Source organism: Palaemon carinicauda, chromosome 1, assembly GCF_036898095.1.
Source record: "Palaemon carinicauda isolate YSFRI2023 chromosome 1, ASM3689809v2, whole genome shotgun sequence".
Classification (NCBI taxonomy): Eukaryota; Metazoa; Arthropoda; class Malacostraca; order Decapoda; family Palaemonidae; genus Palaemon; species Palaemon carinicauda.
This window is the reverse complement of record NC_090725.1, coordinates 187,274,193-187,298,935: the sequence shown is the minus strand read 5'-3', so window position 1 is coordinate 187,298,935 and position 24,743 is coordinate 187,274,193. Positions and strand designations below refer to the sequence as shown.

Below are 24,743 nucleotides of genomic sequence, written 5' to 3'. Positions count from 1 at the left end.
TCTCTCTCTTTTTTTTTTAAGGAAAATGGTAAGTTGTCCATTCTTTTGAACTTGGACTAAAGTGAAGTAAGATCACAGTTTGTGGCCATGAACCAATAAAATTTGCAAGTGTAGTTTAAATTACTGTAGTATATTAGGTTAATAAACTATATATACAATTTTCCAATTCATGTCTTTTTAGAATCTTCATTTGTCATTTAGAATACTAGCCTATATGTAGGCAGCCTGGTACTGATGTTTATAACCATTGTACAAATTAACACTTTATGAAACATTGTTTTTATATGAGGAGTATAGGATCATAGTAACTCAAGCACCACTGGGCCAGAAACAGCGTTACAAGGTCTTTTGGATAGAACAAAGCTTCCTCTATCTAGTTATGGCATTGGCAATGCTGATTTCCAAGTACATATGGTTGAAATCTCCTCTCAAGACTAGGTAACTTAACTTCTTATATGCTGCTGCCTGCGTTACTTGAGGTACCTTGCGAGCTGCTTTAGGATCAGAATGAATCATGTGTGGACTGGTTCCAACCAGCCACTGGGATGACGTGGTACATGAGGCGTAGCTGTCTCTCGGCCAATCCGATTTTTTCCCCATAAGACATGCTGGTGGCCAATGACCGCCCACCTTACATACCACTCACAGCATCCTCGCCAGTTGAAGCGTTAATCTGTTTGTAAACATCTTCGCATTGTTGCTCTTGCATTTTTTACAACTTTTTACTCTTTTCTGATTAATAATGTCGTCTTGACATGAGTGATATTGATGCTGAAGGTGTTCCTGGGCCATCTCGTGGCCGTAAATGTGTCCGTAATGTACTGCGGCAGAAGAAATAGGCAGCTAAAATTTAGCATGATGCTGGTAAAGCGTACACGAGTCGGGCAACCGGGAAAGAAGTTGCCGCCAAAAAAATTGGAAATTCTTGCTGAGATGGATGTTTTGGTAAGATATTGATGCCAGTGATACAGGAAGTGTTTGGTGATTTCTGTGGTGGTTCCGATTATGATCAACAGAATGCCTACATAAGGTTGTTAGTGCGTTCGAAACCAGTCAAGTACTGGCCCTTTTTGCCACCTTCATCTTTCATTATTCCTGTTACTTAATAATACTTAGTATTCATCATTATTTTCCAATATTATTATTCCTGTTGTTATTATCATTGATAATAACACTGTTCTTGATGCTATGATACACGGAAGATGTACAGTCAGACCTCGCATATCGTGATAGTTAGGTTACAGAGCCAGTCGCGATAAGCGAAAATTCACGAATAAATGTTACACTAGGGTGAGCTAGCTTCTAACTTAAAAAGTCACTGCACCTTACCACAAGTTGGTGCCCGAGCTGATGATTTAACACTGTAAATACTACCTAATAGTTTTAATTTGGTTTCTACACCAGTTTATTATCATATGTACAGTATACAGAACATTTGCACACATGTACACTATGTACTGGATACAGTAAGGTTACAGTACATTATTGTGCTAAGGTAAAGTTTACAGAGTCGTCATCATCCCCTTACTGTTCTGCATAGCAAAAGTTGTTCCAATCTAGTAATACTGTACTGTAACCTAGTATTCACTGATACTGTAATGTATATTACTTTATTATATGTACAGTAATATTACAGTGAACCCTCGCTACTTCGCGGTTCGACCATCGCGGATTCACCACTTCGCGGATTTTTTCCATAACCCATATATATACAGTAATATATATATATATGTATGCATGTATTTATGTATATATGTAGGTATGTATATGTGTATACATATAAATATATATATATATATACACACACACACACACACATATATATATATATATATATATATATATATATATATATATATATATATATATATATATACATATATATATATATATATATATATATATATATATATATATATATATCTAAAGTAGGAAGATGTGATGTAGTTCTAAGGGAAAAGTATGGGAAATATGTCTGGGTAATAAGCAAAGCTCTACCTCCAGTTTGTTTCTACATTATGATCAGATATAAATGTAAACAAAACATTGGTTGCCATTTTTTATCGTGCTTTTTAGCATGTTTAGGAAATGCATGATATAAAATCACCTTTAATATTTGTGCCTGTTTTAGTTTAGGGTACTGTAGTACATGCATTAAGTGTTCTGTACATTAAAGGGTAGTTTGTTAACAGTACTACGTACAAGGGAAGGTGTTAAAAGTCTGAATATACATGTTGAATAAATAGGTAAATATGGTGTCACTACTTCGCGGATTTTCACCTATCGCGGCCGCGACTGGAACCTATCTACCGCGATAAACGAGGGTTCACTGTACTACAATACAGCTTAACTGTACTTAGTGTAAATGTTCGAGGTTTTCAGTCAGACGGCTGTAGCCTACGCTGCTACTCTAGAAGCATGACACAACTTATGTAGAGTCTCTTGCGCAATATGTTATCTATGCTTTCTTAAACAGAAATACAGTACAGCTTATTTTATAAACTAAAAACTTGAATATCATGATAATTATTGCTTCTAAATAATTAAACAAAAACTGTGCATTCGATCACTTTTCAACAGCTGATCTCTCTCTCCCCCTCCCCATTGATCGAATATTCAATTTTATTTTGGAAGCATTATTGCATTCTAGAACATTACAATTATTTAAATAGTTAATGGAGCTTTAATAAAACATGCCGTATATTACCATGTAAAGGACTACCCCATGTAATCGGCGAACCCTCAAATTTCCTTAAAGCGTTTTCATCAAGGCCAGCCTGTTACTACACTTAGGTTATAAATCTTTTATCACACACATTATAATCTTTACTCATAATAACATCTTTACTAACAGCTCTTAGTATCATTGGTTATTACTTGCATGTGTAAATGCGTTCGTTTGTTCGTCATGATCGGCGATGAAGCGCACACAAAACTTTCTCTGTTTTAGACAGCGCTTTTAAGAAAAACATGGCATAAAATCGCTCATTTCATTTATTTTGAATTTCTAACCTATGCACAGACATGTAAATGCGTTCGTTTGTTCGTTATGATCAGCGATAGAACGTAAACTAAGCAATTGTTTCAGTTTTAGGTGGCGTGTTTAGCAGAAGTATGATATAAAATCATCTTTATTTAATTTATTTTGGATTTCTAAGTATACAACAAATGCATTTCTACCAATTTAAACAAAACGGAGGACGATGACAGTGCTACTGTGTTAGTAGTGCTAACGATAGATACGAAGATTATCCCCAAGACGATGCTGTCCTGATGAATTTTTTAACACTTTTTAATAGTTTGAATGGTGGTGTTGATTTGGACGGTTTTTAATTTCAAGTTTTCAATATTAAACTTAGCCGGTGATTATATAAGCTGCAACTCTGTTGCTCGACAGAAAACTCTACGTTAAAAATCCGCCAGCGATCGCAATGCAGGTAGGGGGTGTACTTCAACAGCGCCATCTGTCGTGCAGGTACTCAGTACTCAATGTAAACACAGACTCAATTTTCTCTCTGTCGGGCTACCGGCAAGACCTACTAATTCGCTGTTACTAACTGGATTTGTTTTCACAACTATTTGGTGAAGTACACTATTCTAGTTTTGAGCTTTCGCTATGCAGGTGTTTTATCTTCATCTCAAAACTTGAACTCGTTTTGGATAGATTTAATTATGGTGACAAAGAGAGTATGGACTCTCTTTCACTTTTAAATGGCCGACCCTTCCCTTAGACGGAAGTGTGTTTAGGTTTTTAGTATTTTTGCTTAACACGTTATAGATCTATATATTTTATATCTCTCCGCCTTTATTAGGCCTCTTCGATTAACTTTCCATTTCTTATAAACATATAAAAATAAATTTTTATGTTTTGTTTATATGCGACCTTTCCTGATAGTAGGCGGTCCTAACTTGGAACCGAAGTTAATCAACGTTGAGCCCGTTATATCGTATTTAGCCTTTAAAGAATTTAAAACTTTTTAAATGTAATGTTTTATGAAAGAATTTCTTTGATAGTCTTCGTACTGTTTTCAAAGATGAACTAACGTTTAGACTACGCAGTTGTTGACGTTCAGGACATTCAACATGCGCTCTATCGTTACGATAGAGAGAGAGTGTATCACGGTTTCACTTTGCAGTAAGAGTAAATCGATTCTGACGTTTTGTTCATTCTTTCTTAGCTTAAATGTTTTAAATTCTAAATTAAAGGAACTTTTCTTTTGGAAAACCTTTCAGTTTTTTCCTTTAGTCAAATAACATGTTTTTTGACGATATATAATTGGGCTCTTCTCTTCTCTTAGGTGCGAAATCAAGAGAGAAAGAGAGAGAGAGAGATAGAGATGGAGGGAGAGAGAGGAGAGAAAACGTTCCGTTCAAGCGGGTAACGTTGTTCTCGTGTTACTCTCGTCCCTAGTCTCTGTACGGGGAGAAAGGTAAAACGTTTCTAGGGTTTTATTCTTGTCCCCAGGCTATGTGCGGTGAGAGATTGAAAACGTAGTTTATATGAACTAGCGTTTAGTCTCTTTCCCAGCCACTGAATTTTTTATCTTTATATATGTTTTCTGTTTTTTTGCTAGTATTAATGAGCTGCATTTTACGACTGATTTCGCAATTACTACCTTTTAATGAAGGGTAGAATTGCGTGTTTCAGGTAGAAATCAGTAAAAGTTTCGATTTCAGTGAAATAAGTGCAAAACAGAAAATCGATAAAGTGATATGCGCAAAGTGTTACAGTGTTGCGTCCGAGGGTTCGTCTGTTCGTGCCTGTCGTTCACCTAGTCCGGGACCTCTTGCAAGCTCCCAAGCCCAGGGGAGAAGTAATGTCGAACGACTTATGGGTTCGAGAGGCCTTGATCAACGAACAGACGTTTTCCCTCTGTGGTTTCGGGCGTATCTACCCAAGATCGCCCCACCCACTCTAAGACGAGAGAGCCCATTTATTCCTCGTCTGCGGAAGAGGTTTCTCGTAAGAAACCATGGACCAAGGTCTCGCGGCTTATTAAGCGCAAGTCGGTCCTTTCCGCGCAAGTCCAACGGCCCAGTTGTAGCCACTGGGTCAGTTCGGACTCGCTGCAGTCTTCCGACGACTGCTCACCTCCTAAGAGAGGCAAAGCGGTACCGCATCAGGCAGTCACACCGTCTGTTGCCGCACCTGCTCCTGTAGACCCTAAGTGGTCTTTGCTGCAGACCATGCAGTCTCAGTTAACGTCATTGATGCAGGACTTTCGTGCGGAGAAGGTTGACACTACACCAACCTCTAGCCTACAACCAACCATGGTTGTGCGTCCTGTGGACGCTGAGGCGACCTTCTGCCGCACTCCAAGAGAGTCCCGCCACCCATGCGTTCCAGTGTACCCTGCCAGCCGCATGTTGACGTTCAGCAACGCACGGAACCTTCCGTTGACGTTCGCGAGGTACAACAACAGTCTAAGTTGTTTTGTTTTGACGCGGTGCGTCAACCTCCGCATTCTAGAGTTGTTTTGACTGCTCAGTCTAGACAGTCAAAGCAGTCTCGAGTGGACACTGTACGTCCTCACACACCTGTTGTGGTTGACAGTTCAGTTGTTGATAGTTCACAGACTGTCAAGCAGTTACATGACGTTGCCTTCTGGTCTGCTACTTATGCACCAGTGAGAGACTCACTGAGGTAACCTAGCTTTTATCGGACAAGGTTCATGTAGATGAGGAAGTTGCTGTTCTCCCTCCTACTGATATTCCCTTGAGGACTCTGTCAGATGGAGAGGAGCCTTAAGCTACTTAGCCTCCTATGGACTTTAATTAAATCATGATGATTTTTTTTAAGGATCTTCGTCCGGATCTTGTAACTGCTGCTCCTCGTTCGCCTTAACGTCAGAAATTACACTAGGCCTAGCTACTTCGAAGCCGTTGTTTTTAAGCTAGTGCTCTCTCGCTCTCCTAGAGAGCGTTACGTTGGCTAGGCGACTGGTTTTTGCACCAGGAGGAGTTTTAGGGATACAGCCTTTGATTTCCCTTCTTTTAAACTGGCTTATAGAGCGAGAGTCTGATATGACACGAGAGAAGTTCTCGGCTTGGGAGTTCATGCCTCTGCCCAGATAGACTTCTCAATTCTGGTAGACTCGCCCTGGCGCCTAGCCAGGAGACGCTCCAAGTTGTTTACAGGTCAACTTCTCAGCTTTTGTCGAGCCTTTGAAGTTTTGCTGTACTATTATGTCACACATAACAAGGCTTTCAGGGATGGTAAACGGTTCCGCCTCAGTCGCTAACCCCGTCTGTTGCCACACCTGCTCCCGTAGACCCTAAATGGGCTTTGCTGCAAGACATGCTGTCCAAGCTTGCGTCCTTGATAGAGGACTTAAATGCGGAGAAGAACCTTCTGGCCAACAACCCTCCAACCGGTCGGTTGTGCGCCCTGTTGACGCTGAGGTAACCTACTCGCGTCTGCCAGTTGAGGTGGTTCCTCCTTCTGGCCAACAACCTTCCAACCGGTTGGTTGTGCGCCCTGTTGACGCTGAGGTAACCTACTCGCGTCTGCCAGTTGAGGTGGTTCCTCCACCGATGCGACCCAGTGTGGGTTGCCAGCCGCACGTTGACGTTAAGCGACGCTCGGAGGTGGTTGTTGACGTTCAGGACGTTCAACAACCAGCAGAGGTGACTTGTTGTGACGCAGTGCGTCAACCTCAGCAACCCGGTAGGGTGTTGACTGCACAACCCAGACGGTCTAGACAGTTTCGGGTTGACGCTGTACTTCCTCGCGCACCCATTGTTGTTGACAGTTCACAGACTGTGCAGCAGTTCCATGATATTGCGTCCGGCTCCGTCACGCATCCACCAGTGCGACCGGATTCAGCGAGTCAGACGTTGCCCACTCCGTTGCCGTTTCCTCATCAGTTTCGGATGAGGAACCCTCTGATGAGGACGTTGCTGAACAAGACGATCAGCCCCCAGTCCTGCTATCCATCCAGAAGATGCTGAAGAAGGAACGCTGCTCAGTCAGGCTGTGGATGAGTCTGGTAGGGACACTGTCATCCGTGGATCAATTTGTGTCACTAGGAAGACTACACCTCCGTCCTCTTCTATACAATCTAGCTTTTCACTGGAAAAAGGACAAGACGCTAGAAGCGGTCTCGATCCCGGTTTCCGGAAAGATAAAGTCTTGTCTGACTTGGTGAAAGGACTATATCAACCTAAGAGAGGGTCTTCCCCTGACTGTTCAGACTCTCAACCACGTTCTCTTCTCGGACGCATCGGACGTAGGCTGGGGTGCGACATTAGACGGTCGGGAATGCTTGGGATTATGGAACTCGATTTAAAGGACAATGCATTTCAACTGCAAGGAGCTACTGGCAGTACGTCTGGCCTGGAAAAGCTTCAGGTCTCTCCTTCAAGGCAAAGTGGTGGAGGTGAACTCGGACAACACCACGGCTTTGGCGTACATCTCCAAGCAAGGAGGGACCTACTCTCTGACGTTGTACGAGATCGCAAGGGACCTCCTCACCTGGTCAAAAGGTCTAGACATATCACTAGTAACGAGGTTCATCCAAGGCAACTTGAATGTCATGGCAGATTATCTCAGTCGGAAGGGACAAATAATTCCAACAGAATGGACCCTCCACAAGGATGTATGCAAGAGACTTTGGGCCACCTGGGGCCAGCCAACCATAGATCTCTTCGCAACCTCGATGACCAAGAGGCTCCCAATATTTTGCTCACCAATCCCGGACCCAGCAGCAGTTCATATAGAGGCCTTTCTCCTAGATTGGTCACATCTAGATCTATATGCATTCCCTCCGTTCAAGATTGTCAACAAGGTACTGCAGAAGTTCGCCTCTCACGAAGGGACAAGGTTGACTCTAGTTGCTTCCCTCTGGCCCGCGAGAGAATGGTTCACCGAGGTACTTCGATGGCTAGTAGACGTTCCCAGAACACTTCCCCTAAGGGTGGACCTTCTACGTCAGCCACGCGTAAAGAAGGTACACCAAGACCTCCACGGTCTTCGTCTGACTGCCTTCAGACTATCGAAAGACACTCGAGAGCTAGAGGCTTTTCAGAGGAGGCAGCCAGAGCGATTGCTAGAGCAAGGAGAACATCCACCCTTAGAGTCTACCAATCGAAGTGGGAAATCTTCCGAAACTGGTGCAAGTCAGTATCCGTATCCTCGACCAGTACCTCTGTAACTCAAATAGCTGACTTCCTCTTATATCTGAGGAAAGAACGATCTCTTTCAGCTCCCTCTATCAAGGGTTACAGAAGCATGTTGGCATCAGTCTTCCGTCACAGAGGCTTAGATCTTTCCAACAATAAAGATCTACAGGACCTCCTTAAGTCTTTTGAGACCACGAAGGAGCGTCGTTTGGTTACACCTGGTTGGAATTTAGACGTGGTACTAAGATTCCTTATGTCAGACAGGTTCGAACCGCTACAATCAGCCTCCCTGAAAGATCTCACCTTAAAGACTCTTTTCCTGGTATGCTTAGCCACAGCTAAAAGAGTCAGTGAGATTCATGCCTTCAGCAAGAACATCGAATTCTCATCCGAAACGGCTACATGTTCTACAACTTGGTTTTCTAGCCAAAATGAGCTGCCTTCTCGGCCTTGGCCAATATCGTTCGATATTCCAAACTTATCGTATGGTTGGAAATGAACTAGAAAGAGTCTTATGCCCTGTAAGAGCTCTAAAGTTCTATTTAAAACGAACTAAACCTTTACGAGGCCCGTCTGAAGCTTTATGGTGTTCAGTTAAGAAACCATCTTTGCCTAGTCAAAGAATGCTTTATCCTATTTTATCAGACTGTTAATACGAGAAGCTCATTCCCATCTGAATGAGGAAGACCAAGCTTTGCTGAAAGTAAGGACACACGAAGTTAGAGCTGTCGCAACTTCCGTGGCCTTTAAACAAAATAGATCTCTGCAAAGTATAATCGATGCAACCTATTGAAAAAGCAAGTCAGTGTTCGCGTCTTTTTATTTTAAGAATGTCCAGTCTCTTTACGAGAACTGCTACTCTCTGGGACCATTCGTAGCAAGGAGTGTAGTAGTGGGTGAGGGCTCAACCACTACAATTCCCTAATTCCATAACCTTTTTAATCTTTCTCTTGAAATGTTTTATTTTTGTTTTTGGATTGTCCGGAAGGCTAAGAAGCCTTTCGCATCCTACTTGATTTGGCGGGTGGTCAAAGTCATTTCTTGAGAAGCGCCTAGATTAGAGGTTTTGATGAGGTCCTGTTGTATGGGTTGCAACCCTTGATACTTCAGATCCTAGGGGTCGCTCAGCATCCTAAAAGGATCGCGAGGCTCCGTAAGGAAGACGTACTTAAAAAGGCAGAGTAATTGTTCAAGTCGACTTCCTTACCAGGTACTTATTTATTTTATGTTTGTTATTTTGAATAACTGCTAAAATGAAATAAAAAATCCTTAGCTCATAATAATGTAAACAATTATTGCTGGTCTCTACCCACCCCCCTGGGTGTGAATCAGCTTATATAATCACCGGCTAAGTTTAATATTGAAAAATGTTATTTTTATAATAAAATAAATTTTTGAATATACTTACCCGGTGATTATATATTAAAGGACCCTCCCTTCCTCCCCAATAGAGACCCAGTGGACCGAGGAGAAAATTGAGTCTGTGTTTACATTGAGTACTGAGTACCTGCACGACAGATGGCGCTGTTAAAGTACACCCCCTACCTGCATTGCGATCGCTGGCGGATTTTTAACGTAGAGTTTTCTGTCGAGCAACAGAGTTTTAGCTTATATAATCACCGGGTAAGTATATTCAAAAATTTATTTTATTATAAAAATAACATTTTATCGAGGTAAGTTTTTGTTGTTCTTTTTTTTTTTTAAACTTGTTTGCATCATTGCTTTCCTGTATACCATAGTGTACGTACCGATAACCTGCAAATTTTTAGATTTCGGACAGCCACCACTACTGCCATCTTTTGGCAAATAATGTAAATATTCCTAGTTGTCTGAAACTATAGTCTATTTTTTATAGCGGTGCATATTTGCACTTGACTCACAGGGGTACCCTTTTAGCTCGGAAATGTCCCTGATACCTGATTGGTCGGAAGTATTTTTGTCCGAACACCTTCATTGTTCTCGAATGATTACCAAGTAATGTGAATCGAAACTTATTTATCAACCTATATTTCTCCATCAGATATATGTTTATTCAATAAACAATGCGAAAGAATAAATATATTATAAAGAATCGTCTTGGTAAGTCTAAATTTAATAACACAATCCGCCGAAGTCAACGACAGCAGCCGGTTTTCGGATGCACGCTTTGTAATTTTGTAATTTTTCACATATTTTAACACAAATTTGGATAGATTACACTCAGCATAAGTTAAACATGTTATTATAAACTTTCTTTGAATACCAGAACTTACCAAACACATAGAATTAATAAAACCCAATATTTGTGAAAACTTATGGGGAGGTAAAAGAACAGCCTCTAGCGGCCTGGCGGAAAAAAACGATCCCTCCTGACTCGTAGACGCAGTTTGTTTTTTTCTTTCGTAATATAGTTCGGCCTATTCCTTTCAGTTTAGATAGTCTTACATTGTTTCTCTTCGTATTATTTTGCTTAGTATTTTCCCACATTCCTGTTCCTAACCGAATATCTATCTATTTTCCCCAATATCCCTTCTTTCATAAATGGGATATCCGCACTACGATTCCTTATTTCTTATCCTCTGTCGAAAGTGATGGCTTGAAGGGAAGCGCGTGCTATTCTCATTAAAATAGTGTAGAGGCGGGAATGAAAAAATACTATGCTTAATATCAGGTTTACAGAATAGGTTTACTTGCTACACAGCCTAAAATTTATGTTGTTATTATTATTTACACACTTACTGACGTAAGGTGCAAAACATAAGGAATCGTAGTGCGGATATCACATAGGCCTATATGAAAGAAGGGATATCGGGGAAAATAGATAGATATTCGGTGAGGAACAGGAATGTGGGAAAATACTAAGCAAAATAATACGAAAAGAAACAATGTAAGACTATTTAAACGGAAAGGAATAGGCCGAACTATATTACGAAAGAAAAAAACAAACTGCGTCTACAACTCAGAAGGGATCGTTTTCCCGCCAGGCCGCTAAAGGCTGTTCTTTCACCTCCCCATAAGTTTTCACAAATATCGGGTTTTATTAATTCCATGTTTTTGGTAAGTTCTGGTATTCAAAGAAAGTTTATAATAACATGTTTAACTTATGCTGAGTGTAATCTATCCCAATTTGTGTTGAAATATGCGAAAAATTACAAAATTACAAAGCGTGCATCCAAAAACCGGCTGCTGTCGTTGACTTCGGCGGATTGTGTTATTAAATTTAGACTTACCAAGACGATTCTTTATAATATATTTATTCTTTCACATTGTTTATTGACTAAACATATATCTGATGGAGAAATATAGGTTAATAAATAAGTTTCGATTCACATTACTTGGTAATTATTCGAGAACAATGAAGGTGTTCGGACAAAATTACTTCCGACCAATCAGGTATCAGGAGCCTTTCCGAGCTAAAAGGGCACCCCTGTGAGTCAAGTGCAAATATGCACCGCTATAAAAAATAGAGTATAGTGATCATATCAGCTGGTCTGATCACGGCACCCAAAATACTTGGCTTGATAAAATACTCGAAATTTAAAACAAAGCACATAAATGTTTTGATAAAGCACAATTAATTATTTAAATAATAGTAATTTTCTAAAATGCAATAATGCTTCAGAAACAAAATTGAATATCTAGAGAGAGAGAGAGAGAGAGAGAGAGAGAGAGAGAGAGAGAGAGAGAGAGAGAGAGAGAGAGAGAGATGCCAGAAAACTTCAAATCACTCATATTCTCTCTCTCTCTCTCTCTCTCTCTCTCTCTCTCTCTCTCTCTCTCTCTCTCTCTCTCTCTCTCTCTCTCTCTCTCTCTGTAATAAATGAAATCTTTGTTTCTTTGCTAAGTTTCTATTGAGGCTTTATAATCAAGCACCACACAGCTAGAAACTATAGAATATCGCGCATCGGCGGTAGCATGCCTTATTAATAGGGAGTTATTTGATCCAAAAATGGAGGTTGACGACAGACTTGGCAGAACTGATTTGAATGTAAACAGTGCATAAGATTATAATTCTCTGTTTTTAATTATAGATATGATACTAAAATGTGAATATTACATGCATTATTATTGGATACAGTTAAGTGAAACACCAGGGAGAGAGAAAGACAAAACAATATGACAAAGAGACGAGACGGGGAGGCAGTAGCGTGCGTGCGTTCAGATTGCCTGGACCTTGTTGTAGCCAAATTCCTTCTTGCACATTCCCTCAGCCAATTCTACGCTAATTCAAATAAATTAGCTAAGTCAATAAATTTAGGAAATGCGAGAAGAAGGAATGGGAATACGTGGAATGAGGGATAAGAAAGGGGGTTAGAATGATTATTAAGATGAAAATGATGAATGAATGCTAGAAAAGAGAAGATTAATAAAATCGCAAAAAATAAAGAGAATCAAAAGAGTTGGAACAATACGTTGTAGATGTGTGTGGGAGAGCAAAGTATAAGTACGAAAGGGATTCGGGGAAAGGATTAAGGATATAATAATACAGTAATAAGTGAAGGACAATAGTAATGTGAAGGAGATATCATACTAATATACATGATAGGTTACATCAGTGAGGTAATTCTGTGAAAGTGAATGGTTATATCAGTGGGATAATATCGTGAAAGTGAATATGGGTTGACGACGGCCTACGCAGATTTGATCAGCTGATTTGAATGTAAAATATGCATGAGATCATAATTCACTATGTATTTAATTATAAACTCAATACTAAGATGTGATAAATTTAATTACATGCATTATTATTGGATACAGTTAAATGAAACCCCAATTAAATCAAAATCTGGTTTATTTCAAATATACTGTAATTTTTTACCACAGTAAATGGATACACAGTGTACTGAGAGGTAAGATAATGGTGCGCAGCGCTCCCAGTGTAAAAGAGCGCGGGCTATATGAAATCATCGGCACAGTGTAAAATCCGGACGTCGGACGTCGGACGTCGGATGCCGTCCAGGAGAATAGAAAATCGCTTGTATCACCGGGAAAGAAGCGAAAATACACCTCTTTTTCGTGACTGGTAATGTTCACTGATACTTTCTGTTATTTTCTGAATAAATGTTCGAAAAATATTGGTTTATTTTCATGTTATTGAGAATAATCTCAATTGGACGCCAACATTACACTATATATAAAACTGCTTTTGTTGTATTTCTACTTGTAGTCTCATGTAACTTTTAAAATAAACTATTCTAACATGTTGTTTGTTAGGTCGAGACTAGTGCAATTAGGATATCATTGTTGTAAATTTCTAGAAATTTTTTGTGTGATAAAACTTTTTACATTTACCTTTACATTAATTTTAATTGGTTAGTGGATCATACTAAACCTATTGGCAACTAAATGCAGGGTAAAGGGAGTGGTAGGCCCTTTCTCCTTATGTTACTTTACAGCCGGGTAAATTCTTATCTGTGACTGCTGATTGGCGACGTCCGGCTTTTATCCTAACAGGGTAAAATAGCGAGCAGTTAGATAGTGTAATGTTGACGTCCGATTGAGATTATTCTCAATAACATGAAAATAACCAATATTTTTTCGAACATTTATTCAGAAAATAACAGAAAGTATCAGTGAACAAATAAAAAAAAAAGAGGTGTAGCTTATTTTCGCGTCTTTCCAGGTGATACACGCGATTTTCTATTCTCCTGGACGGCATCCGACGTCCGACGTCCGGATTTTACACTGGGCCGAAATCATCGCCCAGCTTGAATTTTATTGCAATTTTTATGAGAATTTCTATTTAATAGGCATTGCATTGTTCTTGGCCATCCCAATGCTGTTGCCAACTATTAGAAATCAAATTCTTTGTTGGATAAATAATAACCAAATTGTTTTTTTCTTTTTCCTCCTTGGCCGCGAAAAACCAAAACCGCGATTAACAAGGTCTGACTATAAAAATAAACACTGTTTATCTATGTGTATTGCAATTTAAATTGTTTATTTTCATTTCAAAATGAATAAGGAGTTTTACATATTATGCGCTTGCAGGTAAACCATACATTTTTTTTTATTGCTAAAACATTCTTAAGGATAGAGCTTTCATCTTTAAGTTGTTTGATTAGAAGTGAAATTTTGTTAAAAAAACTTTTAAATTGTTTATTTTTCATTAATGTTATGAAAGTTTAGTTATATATATATATATATATATATATATATATATATATATATATATATATATATATACAGTAGGGTCCCGAATTATGCGTGTTCGAATTATGCGATTCTCCATTTATACGGTCGGTAGTTTAAAAAAAAAAAATTCTGCAAAGCTGTTCAAAGTCTGCAAGTCAAGCACTACAAAATATATCAAATCTATTGTCTTTTTGGGTATATTGGTAGCCCTAAATACAGTGCTTGATAATAAATGTTACCAAACGATATTTATCTTACATTTTATTAACATAATTTCATAATAAATAGCCTATTTAAGGAAAAAATTCCATAACAATTAAATCAACTTTTAACTATGCGAACCCATCTGACAAAATGTAAACAGATTTGTGGTTACATTCTCGGCAATCTTTATCTTTCTATAACCTTTCGATAATTTTAATGGTATTGTTAATGAAGGTATATTCCAGCAATATTTTCATTTAGTATAGAATATATAAAAGCTTTAGTTTTCCCTGTGGGTATTCAAGGTTTTCACACGTAGGCTGGGTCCGTTTATCGGAAGTGAATAGCGTAAATTTCGTTAACAAGTCGGCAATATTTTGTCATCTTCTAAACAGTATAGATTTGCTTTACAATGATTTGTTTTGTATAGTACAAGGTGTAATTATAAAATCCTCTCTCCGAGAGAGAGAGAGAGAGAGAGAGAGAGAGAGAGAGAGAGAGAGAGAGAGAGAGAGAGAGAGAGAGACGAATATCTCTCTCTCTCTCTCTCTCTCTCTCTCTCTCTCTCTCTCTCTCTGTATGTGTGTAAGAAATAAAATATTAGTTCACATATTACAACCGAGTTTAAGAGTTTAATTGACATGACTATTATTAGTTGCGGTGATCATTTCATCTCTTCAAGTGGTACAAGAAACAAAAAGATGGCATTCGATTACAACAGCTGATTCTCTCTCTCTCTCTCTCTCTCTCTCTCTCTCTCTCTCTCTCTCTCTCTCTCTCTCTCTCCGGTGTTATACAATACTTACACATACTGTGGATGAAGAACCCAAAATAGGTTTTATTAAAAAACGTCAATTAAATATAAAACAAAAAAAATTATACCGTGTAAATCCATTTCAATCGTAGCTTAAAATATGACATCCGATTTCGTCAGTAAACCACTATTTTTAGGAAACTTCACTTTATTCTAGAAAATTGCTACTATTTAGATAGTTAATTGTGCTTTAAGAAAACCCTGTACTTTTGTTTTAAATTTCGGAAATGTTTTATAAATCGAATATTGCTGACTTATTTTTGTTTAACTTTTGGCTGTGATCAGATCAGCTGATGTCTAGCTCTCGCTCTCAAGAATATGAGCGTAGGAATACAATAACAAAGCATTGTTTATACCATTTTTTAACTTATTCAAACCATCTATACAGTTAATATTACATAAGCACCAATGTTTTATAACCTATCATATTTATTGTTTACTACATTTAAAACCATCATTCTCTCTCTCTCTCTCTCTCTCTCTCTGATACCTTTCGCGCTACCCCCCTCATTTCTTACCTCTCTCTATCTCTTTAACAAATGAAATCTTTGTTGTTTCACAAAGTTCAGTTTTATTAAAAATCAAGTATGATTCAATTTTCCTTACTTCTCCAATCTCGCACCATCTCTATCATATTGAACGGGCTAGCGGTAACCTAATTGTTCGATGACTTTAAAAACCGGCTTAGGACTTTCTTCTTTTATCTTTTCCCAAATGGTTCCATAATTGAGGTGGGTACAAGTTGACCTATAACTGCAGCTAAGAAAAGTATTTTGGATATGGAAAGGACAATTATCTTTCGTAACAGTTTAGAATTATCGTAAATTACCATACTATTAATAGCGGCTCTTTGCTATTGTTGATTATATGTATGAAAAAAAAGTTTTCCCGCCTTGCTACGAATTTAGGAATTTATATGGATACGGCAAGTAAAATATTTGTAATGCATAATGTTTACTAAATGCTTTTAATATCAATAGTTATCACTTTAATCATGTGTGTTTAATGCGTTCGTTTGTTTATTATGATCGAAGATGAAGCGTACAGTAAACAAATGGTAGGTTTCCGTTTCAGGTGGCGTCATAGAGGAAAATGTTTTTTCATTTATTTCGAAGTTCTAAAAAAGATTAAGTAGAACAACATTGGTGATAATAAAATCATCATATAAAACTAACCAATACAAAGATGTGTAAATGCGTTCGTTTCTTCGTTATGATCAGAGATAAATGTAAACAAAACAATGGTCGTCATTTTTCATTGTGCTTTTTGGCGTGTTTAGGAAACTAGTGATATAAAATCTCTTTTATTTTGATAATTTAATTTTTTTCAATGATACAACAAAAGCTACTCGATACAGTGATGGTTTTGCTATACACCAGTTGTCTTATACAATATATATGACAAACATTAAAATTTGTCTGTATTTTGGGTCGTGTTATAACGAGAAATATACGGTGTTTACACACTTTTTTTCAAGTCATTAGAACTTTAAAGTATATTAAAAATTTAATTTATTTACAAGAACAATTTGATATTATAAAATAATACAGCATAGTATATAGAAAGTATTGGAAATGGGTGGTAAACACATTTAAATATTCAAGTTGCTGGTTGCCATGGCCCAAATGTAATTATTTCTGTTAGTTGTGTGTTTCGAAATATGCGATTTTCCATTTATACGAGGTCATTGATCGACCAAATTCTAGCATAATTCGGGACCCTACTGTATATATATATATATATATATATATATATATATATATATATATATATATATATATATATATATAGTCACTTGAATGGGGGAGGGGTCATTATTATGTGCTGGGTTTGGATTTTTTCCCGGTATTCTACACTAGTTGTGTACAGTAGTCCTGGGTCTCTTTGCCCCCTTCATCTTTTATTATTCTTGGTACTGTACTAATATTACTTAGATGGTATTCCTCATTATTTTTCATTATTATTGTTACTGTCATAATTATTATTGGTAATAACACTGTTCTTGATGCTAAGATACACGGAAGGTGTATAGAAATATAAAAAAAAGAAGAAAAAACATTCTCTTAGTCTATTGCAATTGAAATTTTCTTTTCATATCAAAATGGATATGCGTTTACATTTTGCGCACACTTACTTTTTTTTTTTTTTTTTTTTTTTGCTCAAAAAATTCTGAAGGAGTGAGCTTTCATCTGCAACTTGTTTGAAATTTATATCTTTATTAGAAGTGGAGTTATGTTCGAAAAACTTTAGAGGTGTTTTCTCCTTTTTCAAAAAATGATGCTTGAGGCGGTGTGATCCTATACGCCTCATATAGGCCTAAATACATGAAGGTGCATAGCTTATAGAGGGCATTTCTTCAATACCCTGTAGAGGTCTTGTTATTAAGAATAAAATTATTTATTACATAATTTTCTGGCATGAGTTATGTAAGGTTTTATATAAATATTTTTTTTTTTTTTATTTCAGGAGTGGGTTCGAAGCAATCCTGAATATAGTCACTTAGTACCAAAAGAAGAGGGCGCTCACCGTAAACCAAAAGTAATGGCATCTACCTTAGCACCCAGGTAGTAGGTTAGAACATGTAGCATACCAGGTGAAAAATTCAATTTTGATAACATAATTTATTATTTGAATAATTACCTGGAAATCTTTATGCTTTAACTGTCGAAACCACCAGTTTCTCCAGCTTTAAGAAAAGTAAATGGTATCCCTCTCTTTTCTCCCAATACTCTGTGATGCCCAATTTGTGGTGCCACTGGTCAAACACACTAATGACCATGACATCCCTAGAACTTTATATAATTGGAGTTGTCATAGACCCGTACTCTTGAAAAATTCTCATGACATCACTAAAACAAGAGTATGGAAGGAATTAAATGACAGTTTTTATGATCAAAATTGTTTATTAAAATTCATCTTACTTGGTAGTCAATATGGCCACACATCATATTTGCCTTTGATAGGGATTGCATAGTAAATTTTCTATTCATTCCTACTGTAAAGTTTTAAAGCTTCCTATAGTATTTTATCAAGACTCTACTAAATCATCTCTCAGTTTTCATATACAAAATGAGAGGGAATCTGTAACTTTTTACCTTCCATGTTTGAATGCTCACGGTACAAAATTTATCTTCGGTATCTTAAGAACTACTATTAGCCTAAAGCCCAAACTTCTTAAGCACAAAGTGAGATTCAATTCCATATTTTTAAAATAGGTTTATTACTTCACTAAGTTGCAACTACGTTATTTAGTCCCTATGTTACTGGCAGAACACTAGCACTTAGTCCAGAAATAATTGAATTTATTATTTTAATACTCTCCTGACATCAATATTACTACTACTCCAGAAGCTCAGGTTAACATGTAACAAGCTAGAATTTTTTTCTTAATAGAAAAATTATAAATTAACTGAACTCTAAAAAGGATATATCACATCACCACCAGTTGCTATAAGATCTAGAGCCCAGCCATCTTGATAAGTAATCTAGTCTTCTAAGGGGTAATTTGTTCACCAAACTAACAGACCTTCAGTTATTTATATAAGGATATATCTTTTGGCGAAAGCTGGAAAGTAGGCAATTAGACTTTTGGTGTGAGGTGGCAGCCCTACCCAGAGCCTGGGTGGGGGTTGGCTAGTGGTACCAGCCACCTGTATATACACTCACGGAGGGATGAATTAGTAACTTTTTCTATTTGGCTAGTAGAGAGCGGATGTCTCCTCTCTCTCCTCTTCAAGGTTGCCATAGACATTGACGAACATTATAGTTTTGCATTCGTCTCTTGATAAGTAATATATTCTTCTAAAAGGTCATTTTTTCATCAAACTAACAAACATTCCATTAATTATATAAGGATATATCTTTTGGCAAAAGATGGAAGGTAGCCAATTAGTCTTTTGGTGCAAGGTAGCAACCCTACCTAGAGCCTGGGAAGGGGGTGGCTAGTGGTACCAGCCACCTGTATATATACTCACATAGTGATGAACTAGTCACTTTTTCTATTGGCTTGTAGAGAGTGGATGTCTCCTCTCTCTCCTCAAGGTTGCCATAGACATTGACAAACATTATTGTTTTGTGCTCATTTTACGCTTTTTCTTTTTCAGATGTGATTGGGCTTGGTTGATGATCTCATGCGAACGTACCCTTGTTACGAAGGTCCTTCATGCGGGACCTTCATGTCGACTGTGGACATCAACCCACATTCTTTGTGTCTGACATGTAGAGGGCGTTGTTGTGATGAGTGCAGGGAGTGGTCTGCCACCCAGTGTAAGAAATTTGGGAAATGCAGGAAGGAGACTAAACGCGATTTCTCTCTCTCCGAGTCTAACTCGGAAACGAGAAACGATTGCAAAGTTCCTCTTCTTCTTTGCGCTCTCTTACACCTTTTCCCAAAGCTCGTTCATGGATGTCTCCCTCTGGGGAACGACCGAGTAGGAACCCAGTCCCTTTAACTCCTGGGTGATCTTCCTCTAGAGAAACAGCTTCTCCTTCTGCTGCTTAGATACGCTTCTCTATTTCAGATTTTTTGAAGGCTTGGCCATCCTTGGGGATTTCTTCTTTTCCTTTAGAAGGAAGCGCTTGTTTGTCTCCTTAAACGTGGGGCTGAGAGAGATTCTTTGGCTGTTGCTAATTTTGCTCTGGGCATTTGCAAGGTTCTACTTTCACCCTCCGGACAACCTCTTGCTGACGACGAGCCTTCTAGCCATCCGGTGGCTCCATCGTCTCCTATATACAGACCTTTGTTTCTCCCTTTAGGACTGTTTCCAGCTCATATGCTAATCTCCTTCCTACTGGTGCTGCAGACAGTCTTCCGGTGGACGACACTGCAGCTGTTCATCAATTGCAGGGACGAGACTCATTACCTCGTCTTCCTGGTTGGTCAGGATGTCGTTCGCGGCAATCCAATGTTGAGATCGGAATTTATCTTTATCAACAATCGCAGGAGCGAGATTCATCACCTCGCCTTGCTTGGGTCAGGATTTTGTTCGCTGCAATCCAATGATGAGAACAGAATTTATTCTGTTCAAAGATCGCAGGGGCAAGACTCATCACATCGTCTTGCTGGTTGGTCAGGATGTTGTTCTTGACAATCCGATGTTAATATAAAAGATCAAAGGTTGTCACGATCTCAACGTTCTTCTTCATGAAGGCATTCTAACTATAGGGCTTCAAGCTCATGAGACGGAAGGTTATCTCGGTCTCAGGGTTCTTTACGAAGTTATTATACAGTATTAAGAGTTTAAGATCACGTGCTTTACGCTCACAATCCCAAGATTTAAGCTCATGTTCTCAAGGTTCAACGATCTCAGTCTTGATCTAGACATTCACGTTCACTATCTCGATATTCACGATCACGAGGATGACGCTCACGTTCACAGGACTGTCTTTCACATTTACGTGAACAATGTTCACGTTTGCAAGGGCGGCATTTACGATCGCAAGGTACGCCATTGATTGCCACTGAAACTGTTTCTAAAGAACGTTTTCTTTAAAAATTAAGATACCTGTATGTAGATATACCATTAATAGCCTGAACTCTAACCTTCATGGCTAGAACAAGGTTTGGCTCCAATTCTTTATAGTGTCTGTGACCAAACGGTCAACTAGAAATGGCATTGCATTACTGGACTGAGGACGTTTTGGAACACATCCCACAGAACAAATTAGGGACACTACTTCTTATGTCCATAGTTTTGTCCAAAAGATATTGAATGCCTTATAACAGACAAAATAACTATTTTCAGAATGAAATCCTTATATCCATTTCCAAAGAGGGGATGTGAAAAAATTGTGCCATGCTTTTAGTTGAAATAAATTTTTTGCTCATAAAGGTGGGTAAAAAAAGACAAAATCATCTTATACCAGCATGCCTATCTTTAAAGATAATGCTTGTTGTTTATTTTACATTTTGTCAAAGCCAATGCCAATGGGAAAAGGGTATAGTATTGGCCAGGAAATCTATAACTGAAAGATTTCCCAGTAGAAGATCAGGTACCAGTGTTGACCTGTTCTCAGATTCCGATTGCATTTGGCAATCTTGATTTCAGGGAATGAAGACAATGACATAGAAGAATCTGGTGAGCCCTAATATATCTTCTAAATCTATCAAAGTAATAGATCCTTCTGACCCTTCAATAAACAGAGTGCCTGTCACTACCCCTATCACTGTCTCCTAATATGAGTGGAAGAAGTTTAAGTAAAAGGACAGGGTTTACTATACGAAGTCAAAGCATGCGTGCAAGTGGTTGATTCAGACTGTTCTTCTAAGCAACTGTTCATCAATCTGTTGAAGCAACTAGAATTCACAAGTAGACCCAGAATAGGAGACTATATCAGAGAGCTGCACATCTGAGATTGTTTTCAACCAGAGCAAAACCCAACTGTTTCCTATGATTCACCACACAAATGCTGAAGAACTTGTGATCTTGGTGGTCCCTAAACTTTTCTTAAATGTTAGTAGATAAACACCCCTACCCCAGAATTTACAAAAGAAAAAATTCTAATAATCAGACAAGCAAACATGTAATACTTTACATTATTAATTATGGGTCGTAGATATAGATCAAGATTGTCCCTTCATTTCTCTCATTCTCGATTGCATTTGACTTAGTTTCAATTCTTTATTTTAATTGTCTCTATACCTTAATGTTCTTTAATACTTGAAATACAGTTTTTTATCATAAGAATAGAATATGTATTCAACTATATTCCTATCTTGGCTTTGGTTAAAGAAAAACCCTTTGGAATTAACCTCCTGAATTAAATTTGACACTGATTTTGGCATTCAGTTGTAAACAATTCTTTTGATTCCTAAATATATGTAATTGATTTTGAATACTTTTCAAAATCTATAGAAGAATTAATAGAAAAATCTGCTCCCTTAAACCATGTGTATGAAAATAGATTGCTCTACTTAAATGAATCCAGGGTGAAATTGTAAACATGTGAAGGGTTTTGGTGAGTTAATTTCATAAGAGACTGATTGAGAATATATGTGTCAAATGTAACAAAATTCAACATTCATAGATTAGAGCTTGGTACAAAGAATTTGTCAAGGAACTGTGGAAATACATCTGCTGTCCTGCCCCTTCTGTACACCTGCTTTAAAGTGCAGGAGATGAACTGAATCCTGTCTTAGTCAATACTTGTGGTACTATAACTCTACTAATTTGATCAAAATGAGATATTTATATTTGTGAAGTATATAGTCTTAAAATAATTTTTGAGTGTGAAAAAAAAGGTAAGAGAAAAAAATAAGTTTTTCACGCATAAGAACATTGCAATACCTATCGAATAAAAATTCTCATAATCGCAATAAAATTCACGCTGCGCGAGGATTTCAAATAGCCCTCTCTCCTTTACACTGGGAGTGCTTTGCACTACTACCTATCTCTCCACCCAGCTGGTCCTAGTTCTCTTTGTACAGTGTATATCCATTTATCGTGGTAAAAATTTACAGCTCTATTTGAAATAAACCAGATTTTAATCAAACTGGTGTTTCACTCGACTGTATGTGATAATAATGCATATAATATTCACATTTTAGTATCTTATTTATGATTGAGAAGATAGAGAATTATAATCTCATGCAATGTTTACATTCAAATCAGCTGATCAACCCTAAGGCTGCGTTTACACCAAGCGAGTCGAGTTACGTCAAGTCATGAATGTCATTTGATGAGATTCATTTTGACTCATCTCCATTTACACCGACTGCGTCAGCCCGTGTCAAGTCAGTATCAGTGACCTGTCTGATTTCATACGAAATGGATGCAAGTTCCTTGGTTGAAGTGGCTACTTTGTTGTGGCTTCGTCGTCGCAGACGTAAGTAGAGAAAACGAATATGGATGCATGAACTGAACACCAAGAGGCCAGATTTTGGAAGCTTCTGTCATTTATTCCCATACCTGGTGAACCATCCAGAAAAATTCTACAACTACTAAAGTATAAAGTATAATTATAGTAGCCTATTAAACTTTTAATGAAAGTATAAAGTATATTTTTGGGCTCAAGCCATGTCGTCCTGATGGAAGGTTCCTTCAGTAGCTTCCTTTGGATATATATAACTACTAAAATATTCCCAGAGAATTAAACTAAAGGTTTTCACAGAATTCTAACTTCTGGAGCGAGTATTCTAAGGGTTATCCCTTTAGAATATTGTATATCAACAGGGGACGCATGCATTAACACGTCACATGGCCATCTGCACTCCACCTAGCATTTACGCTTCGAGGGGGGAATGTGGGAAGTAACTGAGGTGCCGTTCCAAAGTTACCCTCCCTTCATTACTGTTACGATACTCGTAACGTAAACAAACCGGCGCCATACTTGCGTGACGTCACGTCCGCCCACTTCATTCCTTTCTTAGTAGCGATAACGCCCTTTGGTTTGTTCCCTTTTATCGCTGTTTGTGTGCATCCTTCAAGATGTCTCAGCCTTCTGCTTCGCCTTCTTCTGGAAAGTTGAGTACCAGGTTCTTATATTGTTTAAATAAGCTCTGGCCGTCGATTAACGATTTTTTACGCTAAAATCTTAAGTGTTTTGTGGCCGAGCTGTGCGTTGCCCCGAGACGCCATTTTACGGCGTTGCTGTTGGCTTGCATGCATTAATTAGATAGCCAGAACAGCCTTACCCGGCCTTTTAACTAAGATAAATCTTTAGTTATTTAGTCTTTATTATTAGGAATAAGTTATATTATGCCGATAGTGGTCTTCGGCGCTCTTAGTTAGCCGACCCCATACTAGCCTTTCAGCCTAGCATAGGCCGCAGCCTAGTGTTCATGTTTGCTTCAGCATGATATAATAAGTGTTCCTAGTGCTTACGCTAATGAAGATATAGGCTTAGATAGCCAGCATAGCCTTACCCAGCCTTATAACTAAATTTATCTTGGGTTATTTAATCTTCAATTTTAGGAATAGTTACTTTATGTAGTTGTGGTCGTCGGCGCTCTTAGCCAGTCGACCCCATACTAGCCTTTCAGCCTAGCATAAGCCGCAGCCTAGTATTCATATTTGCTTCTGCATATGAGTGTTCCTAGTGTTATTTTAATGAAGATATAGGCATTTTTAAACATATACAAGATTCCATGTTGCACATATTTTTGCCTTCGAGGAACCATACAAGGAACGGTGCCTGGCCCAGCCAGGCCACACCTAACCCAACGCTGGGACCCTTGTATGCTTCCTTATCTCCCTCACCCTAATGTATCTCCCTCTGGGTAGCCTTGCTTTTCCTACCCCCTTACCCGAAACATTTCGGGTAGGTTAGGCTAGGTAGTTCTTCCCTCTTCCCTCCCATAGTGTATGGGAGGATTTCGGTCAGAACCCCAGAGTACTTATCGTTCATCCCAGTCCACCCCTAAGGAACGTCTTTCCCTTGGGGTATCGACTGACACTGAAGGGGGGGGGCTAGCCCTCCCCCCCTAGACTGCTCTTGAATGGGACTCGTCCCTTCCTCCTGTAGCCTAGCGATATGCACCCCCAGCCTTACC

At 38.3% G+C, this 24,743-nt stretch overlaps 1 protein-coding gene across 6 annotated transcripts in view; it reads left to right on the top strand.

The window, feature by feature from the left end:
- LOC137653138 (peroxisomal targeting signal 1 receptor-like) overlaps window positions 1-24,743 on the top strand; it is a 472,440-nt gene that overhangs the window by 284,945 nt on the left and 162,752 nt on the right. For all 6 annotated transcript variants that reach the window (XR_011046415.1, XM_068386531.1, XM_068386528.1 and 3 more), the window contains exon 11: window positions 17,720-17,817. Coding sequence is in view for 5 of the 6 variants with exons in the window: in XM_068386531.1 (XP_068242632.1) it covers window positions 17,720-17,817 (98 nt within the window). In the remaining variant the exon portion in view is untranslated. The remainder of the gene's footprint in view (window positions 1-17,719; window positions 17,818-24,743) is intronic.